Source organism: Puma concolor, chromosome E4 (genome assembly GCF_028749965.1).
Source record: "Puma concolor isolate L17-30 chromosome E4, mPumCon1.1.hap2, whole genome shotgun sequence".
Taxonomy (NCBI): Eukaryota; Metazoa; Chordata; class Mammalia; order Carnivora; family Felidae; genus Puma; species Puma concolor.
Window position 1 is genome coordinate 37,439,675 of NC_141683.1, and position 24,871 is coordinate 37,464,545.

At 42.5% G+C, this 24,871-nt stretch overlaps 1 protein-coding gene and 1 non-coding gene across 7 annotated transcripts in view; one reads left to right on the forward strand and one right to left on the reverse strand.

The window, feature by feature from the left end:
* Window positions 1-24,871, forward strand: part of HHAT (hedgehog acyltransferase) — a 319,096-nt gene that overhangs the window by 42,210 nt on the left and 252,015 nt on the right. For 4 of the 6 annotated variants that reach the window (XM_086693680.1, XM_086693681.1, XM_025921102.2 and 1 more), the window contains 2 exons: window positions 217-284; window positions 24,183-24,296. In XM_086693680.1, the coding sequence (XP_086549806.1) occupies window positions 217-284; window positions 24,183-24,296 (182 nt within the window). The remainder of the gene's footprint in view (window positions 1-216; window positions 285-24,182; window positions 24,297-24,871) is intronic. The other 2 variants (XM_086693682.1, XM_086693683.1) reach the window with 1 other exon arrangement.
* LOC112857961 (U5 spliceosomal RNA) lies at window positions 8,727-8,843 on the reverse strand. Its single transcript, XR_003223364.1, has one exon. It is a non-coding gene; the product is annotated as a U5 spliceosomal RNA (small nuclear RNA).

Here is a 24,871-nt window from a genome sequence, read left to right on the forward strand (position 1 = left end):
GACATTTCTGTCAGCCCCACTACGTACGTAGCTCCAGGAACTTAGGTCACAGAAGGCTGGCACGGCAGGTCAAGGTGTGTGACCCGTTTCCATGCCTGTAGCTGAGACCACCGGCAGCTTTTCCAGGATAGCACACTTTCTCTTCATGCGTCTCCTATTAAACCAACCCAGTTTTATTTAGATTTGTGACTAATGAAACACTGTTTTTCTTGTCAGAACATGAAGAGGAACTGGACCGACAGTTTGACCTGGAGGCCGGCACTTTATTTGGAGGATTTAAGAAGGTACTTAGTGGGTAAATGATAAAGCTTCTCAATTTTCAAACCTCGTTTCAGTATTTTGCATCACTTTTGTATTTGGCCAGTGATGAGCTGTGTCTTTGTCTTTCTGAGAGCTTTGATAGATTTTTTAAATGATATAAAGACATTGCTTTTTTATTTTTATTTTTTTGCCGTGGGTGGTGTGCCAGATGTATTTGAAGTTCCGTCAGTGTTTGTGGGCTGGCTTGGGATATGAAAGGATGCATTCCAAGTTCCAAACACCCGACTTACAGATTGAACTTTTGGAAGACAATTCGTTTCCAAACTGGGCACTGCCTGTGCTGATAGTTTTCTACTGTGAGAGTTGCAGGTCTTGCTTAGAATTGTAGCAATTTATTCAATTTCCATTTTGATTTTCTAGGGTAATCTGTCCCTTCTTTCCAGCTCTGGCTTTGTATGGAGCCACTCTATTAGATGGAAGGCCTATGTTTTTCTGGGACTGGGAAGAATTTCCTACCTCGCGTGGGGCACCATTCCTGGCTTTTTGTTCTACTCACCAGAAGTTCCCATGAAAAGTTGGATGTAAATTGAGTTTTCATTCACTGCATCCATTTGTAAATGTTTCTGATTTAAATAAGCCTTTTTAGGGACCCCTGAGTGGCTCAGTCCCCTAAGGGTCGGGCTCTTGATTTTAGCTCAGGTCAAGATCTGACAGTTGTGAGATAGAACCCCATGTTGGGCTCCACGTGGAGCCAGCTTAAGATTCTCTATTTCCCCCTGCACATGCTCACTCATGTTCTGTTTCTCTCTCTGTCTCTCAAAGAAAAAAAAAAAAAAGCCCTTTTAGGATATTAGTAAGACTGTAAAGTGGATGGTGTCATGCTCACTTCAGAGATGAAGAAATCTGGGAAACTTCTGCCATGGTGGAATTTGAGATGTAGCAGGAGGTAGCCCTTGTGAGCTTTAAGATCCACTCTTCAGAAATATTCCCCTATTGGATCTTTTACAACAACAAGAAAATGGTGATCTCTCTTTTTTTATTTTTTTTCCCTTCCCTCTTAGAGTTACAATTCAGGCGTTTCAGACAATACCGAATTGTTTGCCAGGGGCAAAAATAAACAAACCCATTGTAGACTAAGAGACTTTCAGCTCTTGAGAAGAGAAGTGATTGGGAGGCAGTGTGCGCAGCTGAACTGAGAGTCAGGCCCCAGCATGTTCTGGAGCTACCGCAGATTTCATTGTCAAGGGGCAGGCTCAGTCCTGCTGTGTGTGCCACTTCCAGACAAAGGGGCTTTGTCTTTGCTGACTTCCCAGCTCCTGTTGCCACTCCTTCAAGTCCAGCTGCTTGACTCCCTGCCAAGGCCACGGAGTCTGGGGGAGATGACCTTTGCTAAGGATTCTCCATGACAGACCACTCCCCCGCCCCCACCACCCATAACAGGGCTGGGGGAGGCGTGGGTGTCAACTTGCAGCACGACCCTGCCTTCCTGGAAAAGTGCACAAGGCACAGATGCGTGCCCTTGGAGCTCCAAGGACTCCGTCTTTTTCCACTCTGAAAAATCTGTCCATCCCTCTGTTTATCTGACCGCCCATCCATTTATCTGGTGCTATTGAGCACTTCTTGTTGTCCTCATCTTTCTATGTCTCATCCCTTGCAAATGGGTTGGGTAGTTTGGAGTCTTAGAATTTAGAGGGAAGACAGAGAGTTCTGGTGGATAGTCAACGGATGAGGGAAATTGACACTATGTTCTTGGTGAAGATCATAAAACAGACCCAGAGGCCAAATGTAGCATTAGGGAGTGCACGGATATCTGCTGAAAGTCTTATCTCAGCTAATAGAGAGGCCAGATAGGTTCTGGACACTCCTTGCTGAACATTCCCTTTTGTTGAGGTTACAGGAGGTGGTAAGCAAATGCTACCCTGCTCCAAATTCTAATCAAAAGAAGCTATTTGGTGAGTGTAGGAATTGTGAACTTTAGACAAAAGCTTTAATGTTCTCTGACCAACCCATCCCTTAAATGTTAGGGTTGCTAAACTCAGTGCTACTGACATTTTAGACCACATAATTCTTTGTTGTGGGGGAGCTGTTCTGTACATTGCAGGGTGTTTCGCAGCCTCCCTGGACTGTACCAGCAACCACTGACCCAAGTCATGACCGTCAAAAATGTCTCCAGGCATTTACCAGAGTAACCGGTCTGCCGCAATAGTTAGGAGCTCTCCCTGCACTGCCTTTGTCATTTCTGATCTGCCCTTTCTTTTGGTCATCCGGTTTCCTCTTCTGGATTGTGTCTCTCCCTTTCCCGGTCTGGTCCTTACTCCCTCTTCATATCCAAGCCCAGTTGTCTCCCTGTCACAGAAGCGTTGCCTGGACCTCTAAGTTGGGGCTTTCGTGCTCATCATTCCTGACACTTCACTGCCTCTCTCTTTATCTCCTTCCACACGTACTACTTTTAATGAGTGTGGTTCTGTGCCCTTGTCTGAACTGAGTGTTGGGGACACAGTAGCGAACCAGACAGACAAGGATCCTGTCCCGTTGTCTCTTGGTGGGGACAGATGGACGGTAGGTAAATGGACAATTGTAACAGCCACAGATTGAGCTAAATGATATGAAGCAAATAGATGCGGTGATGTGATAGAATGCTTTGGATTGTATCTTGTGCCCTATGATGATAAATGTATTTGGACAGTTGTATCTTATATTATCCATCCTTCACTAGACTGTGAGTCCCACAGGGTCAGGGCTGGGGTTTAATCATTCTTGCCTCTCAGTGCCTAGAATAGAAGAGGTGAGTGTTTTGTTGAATTTAACTGTGCCAGGTTGTGACACTGGAGTTAAATGCATCAGAACTAACTGCATCTGGATAGACATGTAGGTAAATGCTAAGTGCACCCGTGTTTATAGTCAGGGTAGGGGGAGACCACCGCGGCCCAGGCGTTCAGAAACCGCTTTGGGGAGGAGGAAGTTCCCGCACTGCTGAGCTCCACAGAATGGTAGGATTTAGGACGGTCCTCAGTAGGGAGAGATGTTGTTCCAGAGGGGATCGCCATGACTAGAGAAGGGAAAGAGGCACTGGGGAGATGCTGACTCAAGATGGAGCCTCCTTGGATAGTGAAGGGGGTCTGGGCTGGACCATGGTCCTCCAGTTTTTGCTGATTAACAGTTTGGAGGATTATAGCCCAATCAGGAATGCCTTTGGGCCTGGTGTAAAGTCGATCGCACTTGCTGAGACACCAGATGTGGTGGGAGAGCTTGTGTGGGTGCAGCCGTCGATGACTGCTCACGACCCATATGCTGAGACATTTGCATCCTTTGCAATATCTGCGCTCTGGGCCTAGAAGCGCCCTTCCCTGCACGCTCCAGTGCTTCTTGGAGCAGTTGTGTGCTGGGAGCCCACGGGTGGCCAGGGATGGGTCCCGCCTGGTACCTTTCCAGTTCTGGCCGTTCTCTGTCTTGGTGTTTGATGGTCCCGTTGTCTTTGTCTTCGTGCTGGTTTTCTTGCTGGTGGTCCCAAGAGATAAAGGAAACTTTTTCATGCCCATGTTCCTTGCCTGATATAGGAAACTTGCTTCTGGACAGGGTCTGAATCAAACTGATAACAAGCGAAACTCTATGTCAGGTTATACTGTCATGACTTTTTCCCCTTTTATCATTTCTGGTTCTGGTAGCATAATGGAAAGAGTGCAGGTTTGGAGTTGGTCGGACTTGAGTTCACAGTGCAGTTTACAGCATTTTGGAAAATGCTTTACCTCCTCTGAGCCTTAATTTTATTACACGGGAAGGGGAGGTTGTGGGGAAAGAGATGCTGGACAGAAAAGGCCCAGCATGTGTGTGCCTGGTGCAGAATGTGTGCCCAGTACGTGTTGTTGTTGTTGTGCTTGTTATTTTTTACCTTCTGTGGAAAACCTCCTTGTTTCAGAGTTGAGATTTGCTGATTCACCTTCTCTGGCAAGCAGGTAATGTTCTGCAGAGAAGCATTTAAATCCAGAAGCAGATTGTTGCTGGAGAGAGCACTCAAAGGCCTAATGTAACACGAAAGATTTTGCATGTAATTGATTCCTCCTCCTTTCCTGAAGACACTCCTTCCTGTGGCAGGTTCTGAAACTGGGGCATCCTTGTAGATAAGGAGTTCTTTCAGAAGAAGAGGCAGAGAGGGATTTTCGGTGCCTGTCAGAGGGTTAGGAAGAAAAGACACGATCAGAGAAGGGAAGCTTGTTCAGTTAAGTCTTGGTGAGGAGAAAAAAGGTACTATTCTAAAGTACAGACAGTTTTTAGCTACTGAAGTTTTTGCCTGTACAGATTTTCAGGTTCAGCTTAATTTTTAATTCCTCTGTATTTCAATACTTAAAAACACAACAAGCTCTGTTTTGATTCACTCAACAAATATTCCTTGCGAGTCTACTGTGTAAGAGGTTTGCAGGGGATGTGCTGGGTGTGGGGAGGCCAGGACATTCCGGGCTCAGTGTCTCTCCTGACTGGGCTCTGGGTTTGGGGGAAAGGTGACGATGGGTGGCGAGGCGTGTGGTGCGACCCTCCGTGGGGCGTGCGGAAGCAGAAGGTGCATATGACCTGGACTCATGGCAGTTCCAGCGGGGGTGCTGGGAGCCAGTGGGGAAGGTGGGTGAAGGGCGTAGTGTGCATCTGGACCTGGATGAGAGAGCGAGAATCATTCAGCTTGGCTGGGAGGCTGGGTGTGGGGAGGAGGCGTAAGATACAGGATGACCACGAAGGCCCCTGGGCGCCATGTGTGGAGTCCGGACTTTATTCAGAAGGCAGTGGACAGTCACTGAAGGTCTTCTGTGGCCTCTTCCAGGAACCTTGTGATTTTCCTGCTTTGCCCACCCTGCACCTTTACCTTACCTCCCCTCAGCCCCCGAGATTTGTGCATCTCTGGAGTTAATGTCCGGGATGGGTTATCTCCTAATGTTACTCAGAACCCATTCATGGCCCCCCATTTCTGATGTGTGAAGTACAGACTCCGTAGCTGACATTCAGGCCTAACTGTCCACTGACCCTACCTGGTTACAGCACCTCGGATCCTCATGGTCACCCTTTGCTGCTATGTAACAGGATTGTCTGCCATTCCCTGAAGATGCCTTGATGTTTCCTACACATGACGCTTCCTGCGGGCTGGTGTGCACCTCCCCTCTGCTGGAGGAACAGCCCAGAGGGGACCGTCCCCGACTCCTCTCCCCTTGCTCCCGCCTCCGGTTGGCATTTCGTTCTCTCTTCTGTGAGTTCCATTCCCAGGACTCCTTCCTGAACCGTTGTTATCTAACCGTCATCTGTTGTAGATGTAAGAGGATCTTTCGTCTCCACCTCTCCCTGCCTGAGAGTCCTCTAGTGTTTGTTGGATTACGGTGAACCCGCCTGTCTTGTTGGGGGCTTACTGTGAAGGAACACTGGTCCCTCAGCAACATTGGCTTTGTTTCATGTGTGTAAATTCTGGCGGGTTTAGAGAGTTTAGGTTTTTTACCTCATTTTTGTTAGGCCATAGCCTCTCAAAGATGATGCCAGTGTCATTATATATCTCTGCCTCCCTCCATCTGATGGGAACAGATTAATAAGCACTTGGGCTGTGCGTGAGAACTTTAAGCCTATCCTTATTAACAGAAAATTGGATTTTATGCAGCTTTGCCCCTTCACAGAGGGGCTGCTCCGCAGAGGCAGATTCTTGTGCTCTCTGCCAGCCCCTCCAGGCAGAGAGAATGTGGGCTGAAGACTCTCCACATGGTGGGGCCAAGAAACCCATAGCCTGGTGATGGAAGGAAGGTTCACGAGCACACATTGGGCTTGATTTCCCTCTTGTTAACATAAAGAACTCCTGCTTCTTACCTGTCAGTATACTCTTATCTAGCTTCATCCCAGCTGGATTTCCTTCTTGATGTGTGGCAGGACGAAACTGAGGTGGTGGTGACACAAACTCTCTGCTTGTGTCCAAATGGGATCTGCGATGCAGATGGGTACGCATCACATTTGCTCATTCACTCTGAGCCTACAGGCACCCTGCTCTGTCCTCCTCTCTCTCATATCCACTAGTTCATAGAAAATATTGTTTCATTATAAAGGCACTTGAAGAAGCCAGGGGAAATAAGGTGAAGTTAGAACCAAGAGTTTAGCTCCGCAAAACTAAGTGTGTGTGTGTGTGTGTGTGTGAGAGAGAGAGAGAGAGAGAGAGAGAGAGAGAGAGAGAGAAGGGGAAAGGGAGAGGGATGAGTAGAAACGGGGTGTTTCCCATGAATACTTAGACCTTGCAGTGGGGCAATAGGTTTTGAGTGAGAAATTTCTTGGCCACAAAACAGTCAGTTTACATGTGACTGTTTACTTACCAACTGCTTGCTTTGGGGCCCAGGCTGCGAGAGGTGCCAGAAGCTGAGAAGTAAGAGGTGTGGTTTCTTTCCTTAAGTTGCTTACACCGTGTCTGAGAATGCCAGGCTGACAGATAGCTTTAACAGGGCTGCTGCTGTCTGTGTTTAACAAAGGGGAGAGGCCTCAAGCAAACTGAACAGATACCAGTAATATACAGCCAGGACAACTGGCCCTATTTGTGTGTCCTGCCTGAAAATTGACCCTAGCATTACACTTAACACAATGTTTCCAGGCGTGTGAGTGTCTCTTGTTAGTATAGCCAAAAATTTCTGGGAGAATTTCTAACCTTGGAATGGCCAGAGAAGGCTCCCTGGAGGAGGCAGATTTGAGCTGAGGCCCTCCCTGGAGGGCCATGCTTTGAACTGACCCAAATCTGCTTGGTGGTTCAACAAAAGTCAGATTCTTCGGTTTTACTCTTAGTAGCTTCCAGCAGGTGGAGGTGGGTAGCAGTTAAATATCTTCCTGTCCCACAACTTTGCTGCCAAGTAGTATGTTCTGGGAAAAGAGTCCGGATGTGAATTGTGCCATGTGTGCAACATTTATTAGTAGGCAGGTGCCAAACTTCCCATTAAACCTGTTCCTGAAAGCTCGAGAAGCCTCTGCTCTCTGACTTTAGGTTCTCCAACGAGCCCCTTGCAGGAAGGATTCATCCGAGGCTGAGGCAGCCCTACTCTATGGTTGGGAGCAGACGCCCTGTTGAGTCTGATTAGGGGATAGTCTTAGGAAGTGAAGGGACATAGAACCAAAGGAGGGCTAGACTTAGGGCCATTTTCCCTGAAGCTCTGGGTGCTGGGCTTTTTTTTTGAGGGATGACTTTTATTTTTATATTTGAAGAGAGAATGATGATTTAATTCGCAGGGCATTTTAAATGATGGGTCAATAGTACTCCTCCAGGGACGCCCGGGTGGCTCAGTCAGTAAAGCATCCAACTCTTGACTTCGGGTCAGGTCATGATCTCTGGGTTTGTGAGCTTGAGCCTTGCATGGGGCTCTGTGCTGATGGTGCAGAGCCTGCTTGGGATTCTATCTCCCTCTCTCTTTGTGCCTCCCCTGCTCATGCGCCCCCCCCCCCCCCCCCCCCCCCCCCCCCCCCCCCCCGTGTTTTCAGGACTGAACTCACTATCCAAGTACTCTGAAGAGGGCGCCACTGGCTGAGGGACTGTTGTGCCTCATCCTTATGAACAGTATTAGAGCCTGAGAAAATCTCTAACCCACCATATATATTGAACACCACTTCTTTCACTTATAAATTATTTATTTCTAACATTGCTTATGGTAATAGACTCTCAGGTGCGGCTTTAGATAACGATATTGGATATTATTTGAATTGCAGCCATCTGGGACTGGATTTCCGATTAGAGCCCTTCACATGCCAACTCCTTCTTTCCGTGTTCTAACGGCATTCAGAGAGAAGCAGCAGATCCTTCTAGCCTAGGCAGTGTGAACTGCGGCCTGGAGCTGAAACTCGGGGAGAGATGCGGGGAGGAAGGGAAATGCTTCCTTCTCTCAGTAGTTTCCTAGAAGTAGTGCCTGTCAGCATTCTTTAAAAGGTTATTGCCTTTTAAAATCATGACATCACAGTTGGTAAGTCTCTGTTAAAAGAAGTTAGAAGCAGCTGCAGGGTGAGAGTGAGATCGAGATGGTGGGACTTGTGGGCGAAGATGTAAATAAAGGTGGGGGTGGGGGTTAGTTATTTCATCATTTGGCTCCCAGGTTTCATGAAAGCAAACCTCAGACCAAATTCTATCACACAGACATTTATTAGGCAAGCAGAACAAATCAGTCCCAGAACCCTATGAAATTCTTTTGGAGCTTGTGCTACTGTGAAATTATATAGAGAGGGATTCCAAGCTATTTGTCATTAGAAGACATTTCTAGTAAACTACTCACCCTTAATCATACAGTGAAATGCTTCTATCAGCTAATGTCCCTAATTAGAATCTTGCTATTTTAGAAGCCTGCTGAGTGTCTTTCTGCCTGACACTCAACATAATGGCTTTTAAAGTTAGCAAAAGGTAAAGATTTCAAATGTTCTGTAAGGACTTTTTTTTTTTCCCTTCCCCTTCTACAAGATTGGTCTTTTGTTACAACAACTGATACAGCCTTACACAAAGCAAGGCCTCAAAAAATTGTTCAAAGACTCAGAATTGTTTCTCTCCACGGAAATCTTTAGTAAAAGGCGAAAGATTTATTCGATCTGAAGAGAAACCAGAGTATGGCTTTGAGTTGTCAATCTTCCTAGTCCACCAACCACAACTCCTAGTTCACTGATGGTGACTCTTTATCCATCAGTACTACTCTCTACCCAAAGTTTGTACAAGAAATTCTGTAAGTATGCTTCTCATAGTTAGAAATATTGAGGTGGAAGAAATATTCTTTTAAATTTGAAAAGACTGTACTCTATGAAGGGTACTATGGGAATGCAAATGAGAAGCCTGAGTCATCCACTTTGAGAGTGTTCAACTTTGTAGTCACTGCCGCTCCTGGAGCCACCATTAGGGGGCGAAGCAGAAATCTATCTATATGCTTTGTCCTGGTTCAACCACAGAAACTAGTTTTAGCCCTTTTGTATATTGGGACTTTGAGTATGGTTCCATTCCTTTCCTTTTCTATCCCCTAACCACCAACACAAGCAAGATACAGAACCACAAGATACAGAACCCTCTTGCTGCTTCTTTCTAATCACACCCATCCTGTTCTCCCTGTCCCTAACCCATGGAACCAGTTACATTTTCCATCTCATAATTTTGTTATTTTGAGAATGTTATACAAATGGAATCATATAGTATGTAACCTTTTGAGACTGTTTTTTTTTTTTCTTCCACACTCTAACATAACGTCCTTGAGATCCATCAGGTTATGTGTATCAGTAGTTCATTGCTTTTCACTGCAGGGTGTTAGTCCATGATGCAGATGGACCACACACTGTTGAACCATTCCATTGTTGAAGGGCATTTTGGCTGTTTCCAGTTTGGGGCTATTATGAATACATCTAATGTGAGTATTTGTGTACAGGTTTTTGTGTGGACATAAGTTTTAATTTCTCAGGCATAAATATCTAGGAGCTTGATTGCTGGATTGTATGATACAGGTATGTTTACTTTTGTAGAGAGCAGCCCAAACTATTTTTCAGAATGGCTCTACCATTTTACACTCTCACTAGCAATACATGAGATACTTAGTTTTTCTGTATACTTGCCAGCATCTGGTATTATTAAGACCCTAAATATTAGCTGTTGTGATAGCTGTGCAGTGATATCTCATGGTTTAATCTGCATTTCCCTAACAGTGATGTTGTACATCTTTTCATGCGCTTATTTGTCATTTGTATATTCTCTTTGGTGAAATACTGTTCATGTGTTTTGCCGATTTTCCACCTGGATTGTTTATTTTATTTTTACTGTTGAGTTTAGAGTTCTTTATATAGTCTAGATACTAGTCCTTTGTCACATTGGTGGTTTGTGAATATTTTTTTAGCTTGACTTTTCATCCTCGTAGGGTCTTTCACAGAAGTCCAGTTTAGTAATTTTTTTTTTTTTCTCTTGTGGATTGTGCTTTCGGTGTCATTTCTAAGAACTCTTGGCCTAGTTGTATGGCTCATAGATTTTTTATTTTTTTCCCAGATGTCTCATAATTTTGCATTTTACATTTAAATACATGATCCATTTTTAGTTAAAAAATTTTTTTAATATTCTTAAGTAATATCTTCACCCAACGTGGGACTCGAACTTACAACACTGAGATCAAGAGTCATATGCTCTACTGACTGAGCCAGCCAGGCACCCCAAATTAATTTTTATCTTTGCCTAGGTAGAGGCTCATTTATTATTATTATGTTTTTTGCTTATGGATGTCTAGTTGCTACAGCACCATTAATTGAGAAGACTTTTCTTCATTTCATTGAATTGTTTCTATACCTTTGTCAAAAATCAATTTGCCAGGGGTGCCTGGGTGGATTGGTTTCTTGAGTGCCTGACTTCCGCTAAGGTCATGATCTCACAGTTCATGGGTTCAAGCCCCGCATCAGGCTGTGCTAACAGCTCAGATCCTGGAGCCTGCTTCACATTCTGTGTCTCCCTCTTTCTCTGCCCGTCCCCTGCTCGCACTCTGTCTCTCAACAATAAATAAATTAAAAAAAATCAATTGGCCAGACTAGTATGGCTGTTTTTCTTGGTTCTCACTTCTGTTCCATTGATCTGTGTGTCTGTCTTTCCACTGATGCCACATTCTCTAAGATTACTGGTAAGTCTTGAAATCAGGTAATATAATCTAATTTTATTCTCTTTCAAGATTGTTTTAGCTCATTTAGTTCCTTTGCCTTCCCATATACATTTTAGAATAAGCTTTTCTATGTCTACAAAACATTTTGCTAGGATTTCAATAGGAATTTTGTTAAAATGTTAGATCAATTTTGGGAACACTTATGTCTTTACTACGTTGACTCTTCAAGCCCTTGAGGGTAGCGTATTCTATATACCTCTTTTGATTTACTTGTGTTTGTAGTTTTTAGCATACAAATTTTATACATGTTTTGTTAGATTTATACCTATAATTTATACCTATAAAATTCCTTTTTTTTTAACACTTAAAATTGTTTTTAATTTTATTTTAAACTTAAACTCTACATTTGGGGTTTGAACTCAAAATCCCAAGATCAAGAGTTGCATGTTCTTCTTTTTTTTAATATGAAATTTATTGTCAAATTGGTTTCCATACAACATCCAGTGCTCATCCCAACAGATGCCCTCCTCAATGCCGATCACCCACCCTCCCCTCCCTCATGAGTTGCATGTTCTACCAACTGAGCCAGTGAGACACCCCTAAGTGTTTAAATTTTGAGCAATTATAAATGGTCTTATAGTTTTAATTTCAATTTCTATGTTAATTGCTAGTATATAGAAGTATAATTCACTTTTATATTTTGATCTTATATCCTATGACTTTTCTGAACTCATTTATTAAAGGAGGTGTTTTTTGTTTTCTCCCTTTTTTGATTTGTCAAGGTTTTCTACTTGGACAACCAAATGAGGATAATTTTATTTCTTAATTTTCAATCTGTATGCCTTTTATTTTCTTATTGTACTGGCTAGGACTCCCAGTATTATGTTTAGTAAGAGTGATGAGAGTCTACATCCTTGTCTTTTTCTTATTCTTAACCATTCAGGCTTCACCAGTAAATTTGATGTTTCTGTATATTTTTTGTAGATATTCTTTATCAAGTTGAGGAAGTTCCTCTCTATTCCTAGTTTTCTGAGAATTTTTATGAAAGAGCATTGAATTTTGTCAGATATGTTTTTCTGTGTCAGTTGATATGATCATGGGATTTTTTTTCTTCAGAATATGTTAATATGGTGGGTTACTTTGATTGATTTTTCGATATTAAATCAGCCTTCTATCCCTGGATAAACCCACTTGGTTGTAGTGTATAATTTTTTTATACATTGCTGGAGTTCATTGGTTAATGTTCTGTTTAGAATTTTTGTGTCTATATTCATGAAGGATATTGGACTGTAGTTTCTCTCTTTTGGTACTGTTGGATTTTGAGCAATTATATATAGTCTTGTATTTTTAACTTCAGATTTCATGTGTTTATTGTGAGACTTGCAAAATGTGTTAGTGTTTCTCTCTTAAAAAGAACATCTTTAGATGTCTAATAGAATTCTTCAGTGAAACCACTTGGGACTAGAAATTTCTTTTTAGGGAGTTTTTAAATTATGAATTTAATTTTTTTGGTAGTTGAAATGATATATTTTGTATTGGGTGAGTTTTGGTAGTTCGTGCTTTTCAAGGAATTATTCTATTTTATCTAAGTTGTCAAATGTATATGGAGTTGTTCATAATATCCCTTATTAGCCTCAGTTTCTGTGGAGCTTGGTGATATCCTGTTTCATTCCTGGTATCTGTAATTTAGGCTGTCTTCTCTTATTCTTTCTCCATTTGCTAGAGATTTGTGAACTTGATTTTTACAAAGAACTAGCTTTTCATTCCGTTGATTTTTCTGTTTCCTTGATTTCTGCTCTTATCTATGGTTCCTTCTTCCTGCTTACTCTGAGTTTATTTTGCTCATTTGTTAGTTTCTTGAGGTGGTAGCTTAGAGTTTTGAGACTTCTACTCTTTTTTTTTTTTTTTAATTTTTTTAATTTTTTTTTTTTAAATTTTTTTTTTTCAACGTTTATTTATTTTTGGGACAGAGAGAGACAGAGCATGAACGGGGGAGGGGCAGAGAGAGAGGGAGACACAGAATTGGAAACAGGCTCCAGGCTCCGAGCCATCAGCCCAGAGCCTGACGCGGGGCTCGAACTCACGGACCGCGAGATCATGACCTGGCTGAAGTCGGACGCTTAACTGACTGCGCCACCCAGGCGCCCCTTTTAATTTTTTAACATTTATTTATTATTGAGAGAGGCCGAGCATGGGGCAGGGGGGAGGGCTATTTAGAATGGGTTATTTAGAAGTATGTTGCTTAATTTCTAGGTGTTTGGAGATTTTCCTGTTATCTTTCTGGTACTGCTTTCTGGTTTGATTCCATTGTGGTCAGAAAATACACTGCGTATGATGAAATTCTTTTAAATTTGTTGATTTGTGTTATGGCCCAGGATATAGTCTATTTTAGTGAATGTTCCATGGATCTTTAAAAAGAATGTGTGTTCTGATGCTGTTGGATGGAATGTTCTATAAATGTCGATTAGATCCTGTTGGTTGGTGGTAAGTTTTCCTGTATCCTTGGTTTTTCTGTCCAGCAGTTTTATCAACTGTTGAGAGGGAGGGGTGTTGAAGTCTTCAGCTGTAATGGTGGATTTGTCTTTCCTTTTCTGTCATTTCTTCATGGATTTGACAGCTCTGTTATTTGGTACAGACACATTTAGGGTTGTTATGTCTTCTTGTCGGATTTACCCTTTTATCATTATTGAATGATCCTTTTGAGCCTGGTGATTTTCTTTCACCAAAGTCGTCTTGATCTGATATTAATATAGTGACTGCTGCTTTCTTTTGTATGGTGTATCCTTTTCTATCCTTTACTTTCAGCCTACCTGTATTTGAAAGGAATTTTTATAATTTATTTTTCAGTTTATTTTGAGAGAGACCACGAGCTGGGGGGAGGGGCAGAGAGAGAGAGGGAAGGAGGGAGAAAGGGAGAGAGAATCCCAAGCAGGCTCTGCAGGGTCAGTGCAGAGCCGGATGTGGGGCTCAAACCCAAGAGAGTATGAGACACAACCTGAGGGGAAATCAAGAGGTGGATGCTCAACCAACTGAGCCACCCAGGCGACCCTAATGTGAATTTTTATAGACAGCATAGATTTGGATCATTTCCTAAAAATTCATTCTGCCATTTTCTTTTCATTTAAAAAAAAATGTTTAACGTTTATTCATTTTTTCAGAGGCAGAGAGAGACAGAGTTTGGGGGGAGGGGCAGAGAGAGGGAGACACAGAATCAGAAGCAGGCTCAGAGCCCGTTGTGGGACTCGAACTCAAGACTGTGAGATCATGACCTGAGCCAAAGTTGGACGCTCAACAGACTGAGCCACCCAGGCGCCCCTGCCATTTTCTTTTAATTGGTATATTTAATTTGATTTGGGTTCATTCAGCATCTGTAGGTTTATGCCTTTTATCAAATTTGTGTGGTTTGTAGCCATTATTTTAATTTTTTTTTTTCAGCCTTACATTTTTTTCCTTTCCTTCCAGTATTGCAGTGACATGAAAGTTATATCTTTTATAATTGTACCACAGGACTCTGAGGTTCTGTTTATTTTCTAAGCCTATTCTGTTTCTCAGATTGTATAATTTCTATTGACCTCTATCTTTAGGTTCAGTGATTCTTTTCCCAAGTCATCTACTCTATGAAGCCCATCTGTGGGTTATTTTATTTTGTTTATGTCATTCCTCAAATCCTGAGTTTCCTAGCCAGGCTGCTTTCTTCTTTTCATCTTTCAGAGTCGTCTTATGTTTGTTTTATAGTTATATCCAGAGTTTTTAGCTATCCTTAATGGGAGGATTAGGGAGACCGGAGTTTATTATACAAGGGTGTGATACAAGATATATCTGAACGTCACATGGAAGAAGTACATAGGTGGGAGCTGCGGAAGGGGTGTGGGGCTTCCATGCCCTTTCCAGGAGTGCCCTCTCCCAGCACCTCCGTGCATTCACCAACCCAGAAGCTCTGTGAACCCTGGTACTTGTGGAACTTTGATGGAGGCTTCCTCACCTAAGCATGAACATTCATTTGACTTCCAGCCTGCCTCCCCTCTCTGGAGAGGGGGTGGGGCTGAAAATTCCAAGCTTCTAATCATGGCTTAGTCTTTCTGGTGAGCAGCCCTCATCTGGGAGGCCACCAAGAGTCACCTTGTTACAACAAAAGGTGTTCCTCCCAACCAGAAAATTCCAAGGGAATTAGGAGCTCTGTGTCAGGAACTAGGGTCAAAGACCAAGTATTAGAACAAAAAATGTTCCTATGCTCTTATTACAAGAAATTACAAGGGTTTTAGGAGCTCTGTGCCAGGCACTGGGAGCAGAGACCAGTATATGTAATTTCTCTTTCACAGGGAGGTGTCTCTTTGAGAGCTTGGGCAGCTAATGGGCAAAGGGGACAGATAGAAAAGGTGTGTGGGAGAACCCTTCATATATTCTGCCACTTCCCTGGTCTTTCATGCAGTGTGTAAAATTCAGGAAAAAAATGGTATCTGGGATGATGAAGACTTGCCCTCCTGTACCCCCTGGAAAGATGACAAAAATGTTAGTTTTTCTTTTTTATCACTCATATCTTTCTTTTAAAAAATGTTTTAATGTTTATTTTTGAGAGAGAGATAGAGACAGGGACAGAGCACAAGTGGGGAGGGGCAGAGAGAGAGAGGGAGACATAGAATCTGAAGCAGGCTCCGGGCTCTGAGCTGTCCGCACCGAGCCCAGTGAGGGGCTCAAACCCATGAAATGAGAGATCATGACCTGAGCCGAAGTTGGATGCTTAACTGACTGAGCCATCCAGGTGCCTCTATCCCTCCTACCTTTCTTAATTGGCCTTCTTCCCTGAAGACTTGACATTTGGGGATTCCACCTGGAGTTCTAGTTTGCTAGTTTTGGCCCACTGCAGGGATGTTGTGTATTAACTAGTTTTCTTGTATGTATGCAAACTTCCTAAGCAGAAAGCAAATTCTCCGAGTGGGAGGGCCATGTTAGGGGCCAAGGCCCTCAAAGGTTGGCGGACCATATTTTTCTTCTATGTTACTGTGACTCCTTTTGTATTTTTGGTATTCAGGAGAAGAGATGCTAATAGAATGCATGATTTATTAGAGTTTGTAGCTGGGAAATCATGTTAATAATTGGCTGTCCAGCCATCCTGTTCTATTACTTTTTTGTCATGATCCCTAACTTATTTATCAGCCTTATTACTCATTTACAACTCATTTCTCCATATACTTGGTAGAAAATATGGTGTTTTTCCAGTTTGAGAGGTGTGGAGAAAGGAATATAATTTTTATAAAGCCTTGACTTCATACTAGAATGTACTATTTGTTTTTAAAAATTTGATTCTTTTTGTTAGCTCCAGGAAGAAAAGGAGAAATATAGACAAGGCAGAGACAGAATCTTTACATGTTTGATCAAGTATATGCATAAGTCCTGAATACTCTGGAACAACTTCTAGGAAGTAGGTAGGTAGAGGGGTAGTCAGAGAATGTTACTGAGTTTAGGTTGTTAGTTGTGTTGAAGAGATTCGAAGAATTTAAGTGTTCTTGATTTAGTTAAGTCATCTTGAGAGGCTTTTTCTTCTGCAGAACATCCGTCTGCCCCCATTATGCCCTGGATGGATTGTGAGGCTTAGATCATGAAGGCCAGTTAAGAGACTGGGAATGACACACAGTAGAACCATTGTAGTTTACGCCAACCCTGTCGATGGATCCCTATCCTGTATCTTCTTTACCTGTGGAGGCCGGTAAAGACATTTAAGCAGAGACTTTATTATTTACAGAATAAAAAATTTGGTAGGGAAAACATTTTATCTTTGAGGAAATGTTGGTTGGGGGAAGAGTGTCTCTGGAAATTGTGGGCAGTAAAATAATTTTGTTCAAATTATTTTAGAAATAGCAAAGCATCTGTTGAAAGAGAAGACTATTCCAATAATTGCTAAATGAATCATTAGCCTGAGTTCATTCAGAGAGCAGTGCTTCTTCTGTGCGGAGTTCCTACATATTAGTCCTTTTTTTTTTTTTTTTTCTTTTTCTTTCTCCTTTGGAAATTTATAGGCCATTAAGGTGAGCTTGTTGCTTTTGAACGTGCAGGGAAACATTTCTGGATTCAGGTATCTTATAAAGGTTTTCCCTGTTCAGAGGTGACTTGCTCAGTGTGATTAGGAATTGGGTCTTGAGGTAAATAATATGAACATAATGCTATGTAGGAAATAGATACACAAAAGTGTCTAATGTTTCTGTTTTATTTCTTTTTTTGGTGAAATGCTGGATATGAGGGTAAGGAAAATAGTAATATACAGTATGTTCAGCTCTCTGTTGTTTTCTCTGAGAAAAAGAGAGTTATGGTAATGAAAAATACAGATTGGTAAGTAAGGTAGATAATTTTCTATTTGGTTTTGAAATATATAAGCAGATGCACTTGTGAATGTGCAACACTCATTGCCTTCATTATCCAGTTCTAGAACCCCTTGGACCGGCTAGGCTGGTGTTTTGCTCCATTTCATTTTCCTGCAATAAATAGACTTATTTTGGAATAGGTTTCTTTAAAGTGAATATTCTCTGCAAATTGGTGCAGCCGCTCTGGAAAACAGTGTGGAGGTTCCTCAAAAAATTAAAAACCGATCTACCCTATGACCCAGCAATAGCACTGCTAGGAATTTACCCCAGGGATACAGGAGTGCTGATGCATAGGGGCACTTGTACCCCAATGTTTATAGCAGCACTTTCAACAATAGCCAAATTACGGAAAGAGCCTAAGTGTCCATCAACTGATGAATGGATAAAGAAATTATGGTTTATATACACAATGGAATACTACTTGGCAATGAGACAGAATGAAATATGGCCTTTTGTAGCAACATGGATGGAACTGGAGGGTGTTATGCCAAGTGAAATAAGTCAGGCAGAGAAAGACAGATACCGTATGTTTTCACTCTTATGTGGATCCTGAGAAACTCAAGACCATGGGGGAGGGAAAGGAAGAAAAAAAGGGAGGGAGCCAAAGCATAAGAGACTCTTAAAAACTGAGAATAACCTGAGGGTTGATGGGGGGGTGGGAGGGACAGGAAAGTGGGTGATGGGCATTGAGGAGGGCACCTGTTGGGATGAGCACTGGGTGTTGTATGGAAACCGATTTGACAATAAATTTCATATTAAAATAAATAAATAAAGTGAATATTCTCGTAGTGGCTTCTGTTACACAAGTAGAACTGGATTGCAGTCAGGAGAAAAATCCCTTCCAAACTATGTTGATCAAGGTTCTGTTCCAGACAACAGAATCCACCCTGGTCTGCTTAAGCAGAAAGGAATGTATTGCAGGGATTTAAGGAGATTTTAGAACAGTCAAAAGGACTGCAGGGACAGGCACGAAGTGAACTTCCAGGAGCAATTTCCAGAGCAAAACTGTGGCTGCTGCACAGGTCCCAGCCTGAGTGGACAGTGCAGCGAGTGTGCTAACCAAAACTGCGACTGAACCCTGGAGTGTCCACTGATGGTGCTGCGGAAAAACAAGGGCCTCTGCCATTACACTTTCAGAAGAGTCTCCCAGCCTGCACATCTTTATGCTCTTATCAGAGTCATTGTGTATTTGTTCATCAGAAGCTGGGGCACATGTAGACATGCTAGCTGCAGGGAATTCTGGGAAATGTAGGTAATGTAAGGTTTTTGTTGTTGTTGTTGTTGTTGTTTTTTGCCTTCTGACCTCTAATGTATAGGAAGTCATGCTAGAAAAGGGTTGGAAGAGTCGGCCATACAGAGCCGACATTTTATTTTGAGAAGAAGGTAGGATGGTCCCTTTCCCCTGGCATTTCAGATCTTGCAGCTTTTCTGAATGTTCATGTTTCCCTTTGGTTAACCATGGATTCACTTCTCTTCAGTCCAGTTTCTAGAACCTTTCTGCCTTCCTTTCTTTTGAGTGGGTTTGGGGGGTCTTGAGCATGTCAACTCTCTCAGATTTGGCCTGTGAGTATCTCTATCTGTTTCAGGATATGCAGCCTGAAAACTCTTGAATTTGTGTTTCTGGGACTATCAGACTAAAATAGTTTATTGTTTATCTATACTTAACAAATACATGCATAGCACAAAAACATACACGGTACTAATCACTCTGTGGGAATCTCCATCCATCCTCCCTTCAGGTCTCCAGAGAAGCATGGAAATGAATGTCAGATTTAACTCTGAGTCAAGTAGTTGAACATTCTAGCTGAAGATTCTGGAGATGGATGGTGGTTACAGTTGTGTAACAGTGTAAATGTACTTAATGCCACTGAGCTGTGCACTTACAATTTACCATCTTAACTATTTTTATGTTATAGGTATTTACCACATGAAATATGGGCCTTGTGGTCTAGTACCTAGGGCTTTAAAATCAGCCTTTGTCACGTATTTGCTCTTGGACCTGGGACATAGGATATGTAGCCTCTCTGAGGATGGTTGACTTATCTTGCTATGGGCAGAATCCTACGACATAGTAAATATACTGTAGTAGTTTCTACCCAATCTGGGGAAGAGGGCAGGCTGGTGGACTTTCTGGAACAGAGCAGGTGGACTGTGTGGAGGCCTGGATTGGTCATTGGGGGGGTGATGGGAGATCAGCCCCTCGCCAGAATGGTGGGTGCTCAGTCAGCAGTCTGTAGACACTCTATTATTAGTGTCTCTTTTCCTTAGTCTGGAAAGTAGCTTTTTTTTTTTTAATTTTAATGTTTATTTTTGAGAGAGACAGAATGAGAGTGGGGAGGGGCAGAGAGAGGGGGAGACACCGAACCTGAAATGGGCTCCAGGCTCTTAGCTGTCAGCACAGAGCCCCATGTGGGGCTTAAACTCACAAGCCATGAGGTCATGACCTGATCCAAAGTTGGCTGCTTAATGTACTGAGCCACCCAGGCACCCCTACCTTTTTTTTTTTTTTTTTTTTTTTTACTCTCTTAAGGGCATCTTAGACATCATGCTAGTTTAGCCTTTCGTTTTAGACGTAGAAGGCTCAGATCCAGAGAGCCTAGTGACTTACCCAGGTTTGTGCAGGAGTAGAAATGTGATAAGAACATAGGCTGATTTTAGGGACGCCTGGGTGGCTCAGTCAGTTAAGCGTCTGACTTCAGCTCAAGTCATGATCTCACGGTCCATGAGTTTGAGCCCCGCGTCGGGCTCTGTGCTGACAGCTTGGAGCCTGGAGCCTGCTTCGGATTCTGTGTCTCCCTCTCTCTCTCTGCCCCTCCCCTGCTCATGCGCTCTCTCTCTCTCTGTCTCAAAAATAAATAAAAACATTAAACAAATTAAAAAAAAGAACTTAGGCTGATTTTACTCCCCCACCATTAAAAATTTTTTTTAACGTTTATTTATCTTTGAGAGAGAGAGACAGAGACAGAGCATGAAAGGAGGAGGGACAGAGAGAGAGGGAGACACAAAATCTGAAGCAGGCTCCAGGCTCCCAGCTGTCAGCACAGAGCCCGATGCGGGGCTCGAACTCACAAGCTGTGAGATCATGACTGAGCCGAAGTCAGACGCTCCACCGACTGAGCCACCCAGGCACCCCTCCCCCATCATTTTTAAGGCTTGCCAAATGTTGGGCATACCTGATGCAAATTTGGTTAAGTCAAGGTTACTTTCAAGAACTTGCCATTTTTCTCCCTAGAGAGAAAATACATGAATTGACTATAATAAAAAGTGCTCCAATAAATTATGTTATAATAAAGGTGCTGGAATTCAGATGTGAATGACGGACACAATGAGGTCCACCTGGAAGAGGGAAGAAGACTTCACACTTGAGCCAACATCTTTGTGGTTATGGTGGTATTAAGGAGGTACCCTCTCGGAGGCAGTTTGGTTAGTAGGGTGCATGTATGTGCGCGCGCGCGCGTGTGTGTGTGTGTGTGTCTGTCTGTCTGGGTGGATTAGGGAAGTCCAGGTAGAGTCAGCACAAGTAGGAACATCTTGGAAAAAGACTTCCTCTTTGGTAACAGATAGGTCTGTGTTTGAAATCCAGCTCTCCCCTCTACTCGTTATGGGCAAATAATTTGTCTATTCAAAAAACTTGAAGGGTTGTTGTGAGGTTGTTAGAAAACACATACCCAGAATGGTAGTGATTTACATGAGAAGGAAAGGTCTTACTTATACAAGTGTATGTGTTTGAATTACATCACTGTGACCTCTCTTGTTTTACAGTGGATTTTCAGTGTCTTGATTGCGGGGTGTCGGTGTTGGTGATGTGAGTTCCCCAAGGGTGAGGAATACACAGGTTTTCCCACAGGGCCTAGGATAGGACTCTGCTCTCTGGATGGGGAAAGAAGCAATTAAGAATACCAGGCCCAGGCCCTTTCTTTTGTGAAGAATAGGAAAGACTGTTTTCACCAGGAAGTTGGAGTCACTATTTAAGAGATGCCTAGAACTGTCATGTGCTTTTAGGTTTCTCGGTTTTGCCTGGTTGCAGATTGAAAGTATCAGAATGAGTAACTGTGCATGTTAACTTACTTAGTTTAAAACATGTTGAATTAAGGTGCTCAGAGTTTCGACAGTGAGCAGGATGATGGTTGTTCTGTTGGCAAATATTAGCTTTAGTGTGTCCCTGCCTGGGAATTGTATGGGGTGGGGTGCACTGTTAAGGATCCTCTGGGGTGACGACCATTCAGGTGGAAGGAGGCATAATAAGTGATGTAGATCTTTGCTACTCAAAATGTGGTCCCTGGGCCAGCAGATATCATCACCTGGGAGCTTGTTAGAAATAGAGAATCCCAGGCCCCATCCCAGAGGTGAGATGCTGGGCCAGAATCTGCATGTTAGCAGGATGTGTAGATGATTTGTGTGCACACTGAAGCTTGGGAAGCACGGATCTAGAAGATTGGATGTAGATTACTGTTCCTTGGAGTTTAGTCTCCCCTTTCTCTGTGGAGGAGCCTTCCTGGTTCTGTCTGACTTGAATTGATCCCTAGTTTATGTCTGGCTCACTTAGAGACCTGAAGAAGAGTGTTTTAATTGACTAAGAACTGCAGGGTCAAGAAAGGAAGTGGAGGAAGGAACAGAATATGAAAAAATTGTTCTTAATTTGAGGCTTTAACATTTGCCTTGAAACGTGTGATTGAACTTAGTATCTGTAAAGTTTTTGCTTATAAAAGCAGGTGGGTCAACATTTTTCTTACCCAAATCATCAACCACTAGTTATTGGCCATCTTGTTCCATTCATTGGCTCAACTTTTCTGTCCGATTATTTCCTTAGGATAGACATGATTTCCTTTAGGTAAATATGTTAAATGGAGAAGGATAGACATGAGAGAAATGTTTTTATTTCCTTTAAATGGATATTTTCTGCAAAGGAATTAATGATGAAAGACCCTAACTTTTGTTGATGGGGTTTTACTAGCACAGGGTTTTCAGTAGGCCTGGGCCTTCCGTTGGAACATCAACATCTTTTTGGTTTCTTACATTTTATGAGATACCATTTTCCCCCTAGAAAGTTAAAGTTGGAGAAGCTTTGAAGCATTGGTAAGCCTGGGGTTCTGAATTTAAAGTGTTATTCTTAGTGTTTAAGAATACTCTTTATAATAAAAAAGGTAGGATATTGGAATATTTTTGAGGGGGGAATTAAAAAAATTCAACCTTGAGTTTTAGCGTCTCTTTGCCTGTATCCTTGTTACAAAAGCGGCACTTTCCTAGCATGGCATCATCACGTGACCTTTGAGCTTGTTTCCATTCATTCATTTAATTGACTCATCTGAAATTTTTGAGATGAGGAAATGAGCTTTGGATCAGGGATTGAGAGCCAAGGTAAAGGTTTGAGTTCTCTGCTCTGCTGCTGCCTGGCCATGTGGCACGTGCACATCTTGGACCCTGTCATCATCTCTGAATGGAAAGAATTGGACGAGACCCATAATTTTTATGGGGATGGGGGCTCTACGAGCAGGTTGTCTATGGATCAGGATCTTGAATGTGAGGAACATGTTTTATTTGATGATGTATAATACTGTATTCATTGGGAAAATGGAAAAACTTTTTTTTTTTTTTTTAAACAAGTGGCACTTTGTAAAGCACGATATAGTCTTGCTGGTTAACATAGGATGAGAAGTACATGGGACTAACAGTTGGTGGCAAGTAGCAGTTTTTATTGAGTGCAGCATGCCAGGTACTGTTTTGAACTTAAGGTATGCATATGTTCTCATTTAAACTTCACAAACGCCTGGAAGATCAGTACCGTTATCACATGAGCAGATAGGTCAGAAAGGTATAAATTATCTCACTCAGAGTCATCACAAAAAGTATATGGGTAGATCTGGGATCTAAACCAAAACAAGCTTATAACCTTGGCTACGAGGTTTGCTACCTCTGTATTCATAGTCTGATATGAATCAAGATAAATTTTATCTATGCTTTACCTTCTGGAAAAAGAATTTTTAAATGTGTAACTGGTATGAAATTACTCTTCAATCCTTAGGTATAAAAAAAAAATCATGTATTTTCCTCTAAATCCAATTAAAGTTCCATTGCAGAGACTGGTGAGTTGTTCCATATCAATAGTCACTCGGGGATTCCTTCCCCACCCACACAGTTGGGCTAGAAAATCCTGAGGATCTCAAATCCCCGCTTCATCATTGAGATGCTCATTGGCCAAGCATGCATTGCCCATTTTAGAATGGCCACTGTTTGTTCCCTCCATATTTGAATCAGCTGCCATGGTCTCCCTAGGGCTCCCAAGGCCAAACCAAGGTTTTTGGATGTTAGTCCCCAGCTATTCACACGTCTAGTCTTACCCAGAAGTTTTCACCTGCTTCTGCCAGGGAGCTGCAGATACTGTTCCTGGTGCATGTCTAGACATGGGGTGATAATGGACACCTACACACAGGGTGATCCTGGACACACAGCTTCCTGAAGGGAAGTGAAGTATATCTTTCATTCTTTCATCCTTATCCTATGGAGAATTGGTTAATTTCATTCTCCTGCCCAAATTGACAGCAAGACTTAACACGATTGACCTTAAGCAATTTTATTAGCAGCCAATTTGCATTTCTCTCGTTTGCGTGGCTAACCTGAGATAGTGCAAGCAATGAACTGATATTGTCTATGTGACACCGGGTACATGAATTGAATTCTTTAAGCCTCTGTTTCATCTTTTATGAAACGGGAATAATAATGGTTTTTGTTCTACAGAGGGTCCTGGGGGATCAGCTCTGAAAAGACGCTGATTCGGAGAAGGGCAGTGAGACCAGCCAAGCTGGAGGGAAGGGTACAAGCTGGTCGTGTTGTGGCAGCACTGGGGCTGGGAATGCGCGCATGTCATTTGGAGTTCGGACTCTCGTTGTCCTTCTTTCTGGTTGTTTTATTAACTGGAGTTTGTGTTCTGCCTAAGATATACCAAAATCCCTCGGATAATTTCCTGTTTTGCTCTCTTTAGGACCCAAATGACTTTGAGTGGAGCTTCTGGATGGAATGGGGAAAACGGCAGCTGGTGCGGTTTCTGCTGGGCCACGTGGCTGTGTCTCAGGTGGCCGGCGTGCTTGCAAGGAAGGTATGATTATGTGCAGCATTTCCTCTTATGCCTGTTTCTTTGCCTTTTGAGAGGAAAGAGTCCTGAACTGGGAATCAGGAGATGTGGATATTGGCCTTGGGAGCCTGGAAAAGATGAGAAAGAATTGCTAATGATTAATAAGACATTTATGGTAAAGATCTCATACATTCTTATCCTGCTTTTGCTTCCTCCAGGTTATTTTTAAAACCATTGAATATGAAGGTTTTAGAATAAAACTAAGATCATACCTGATCAAATGATTGTATTGAAAAAACACCAATTAGGGGCGCCTGGGTGGCTTGGTCGGTTAAGCGTCTGACTTTGGCTCAGGTCATGATCTCACGGGCCGTGAGTTCGAGCCCCGCGTTGGGCTCTGTGCTGACAGCTCAGAGCCTGGAGCCTGTTTCAGATTCTGTGTCTCCCTCTCTCTCTGCCCCTCCCCTGTTCATGCTCTGTCTCTCTCTGTCTCAAAAATAAATAAACGTTTAAAAAAAATTTTTTTTTTAAAAAAGAAAAAACACCGATTGTTGAGGACAATGTATAAGTTCAGGACAAAGTAGTGAATGATATCACTA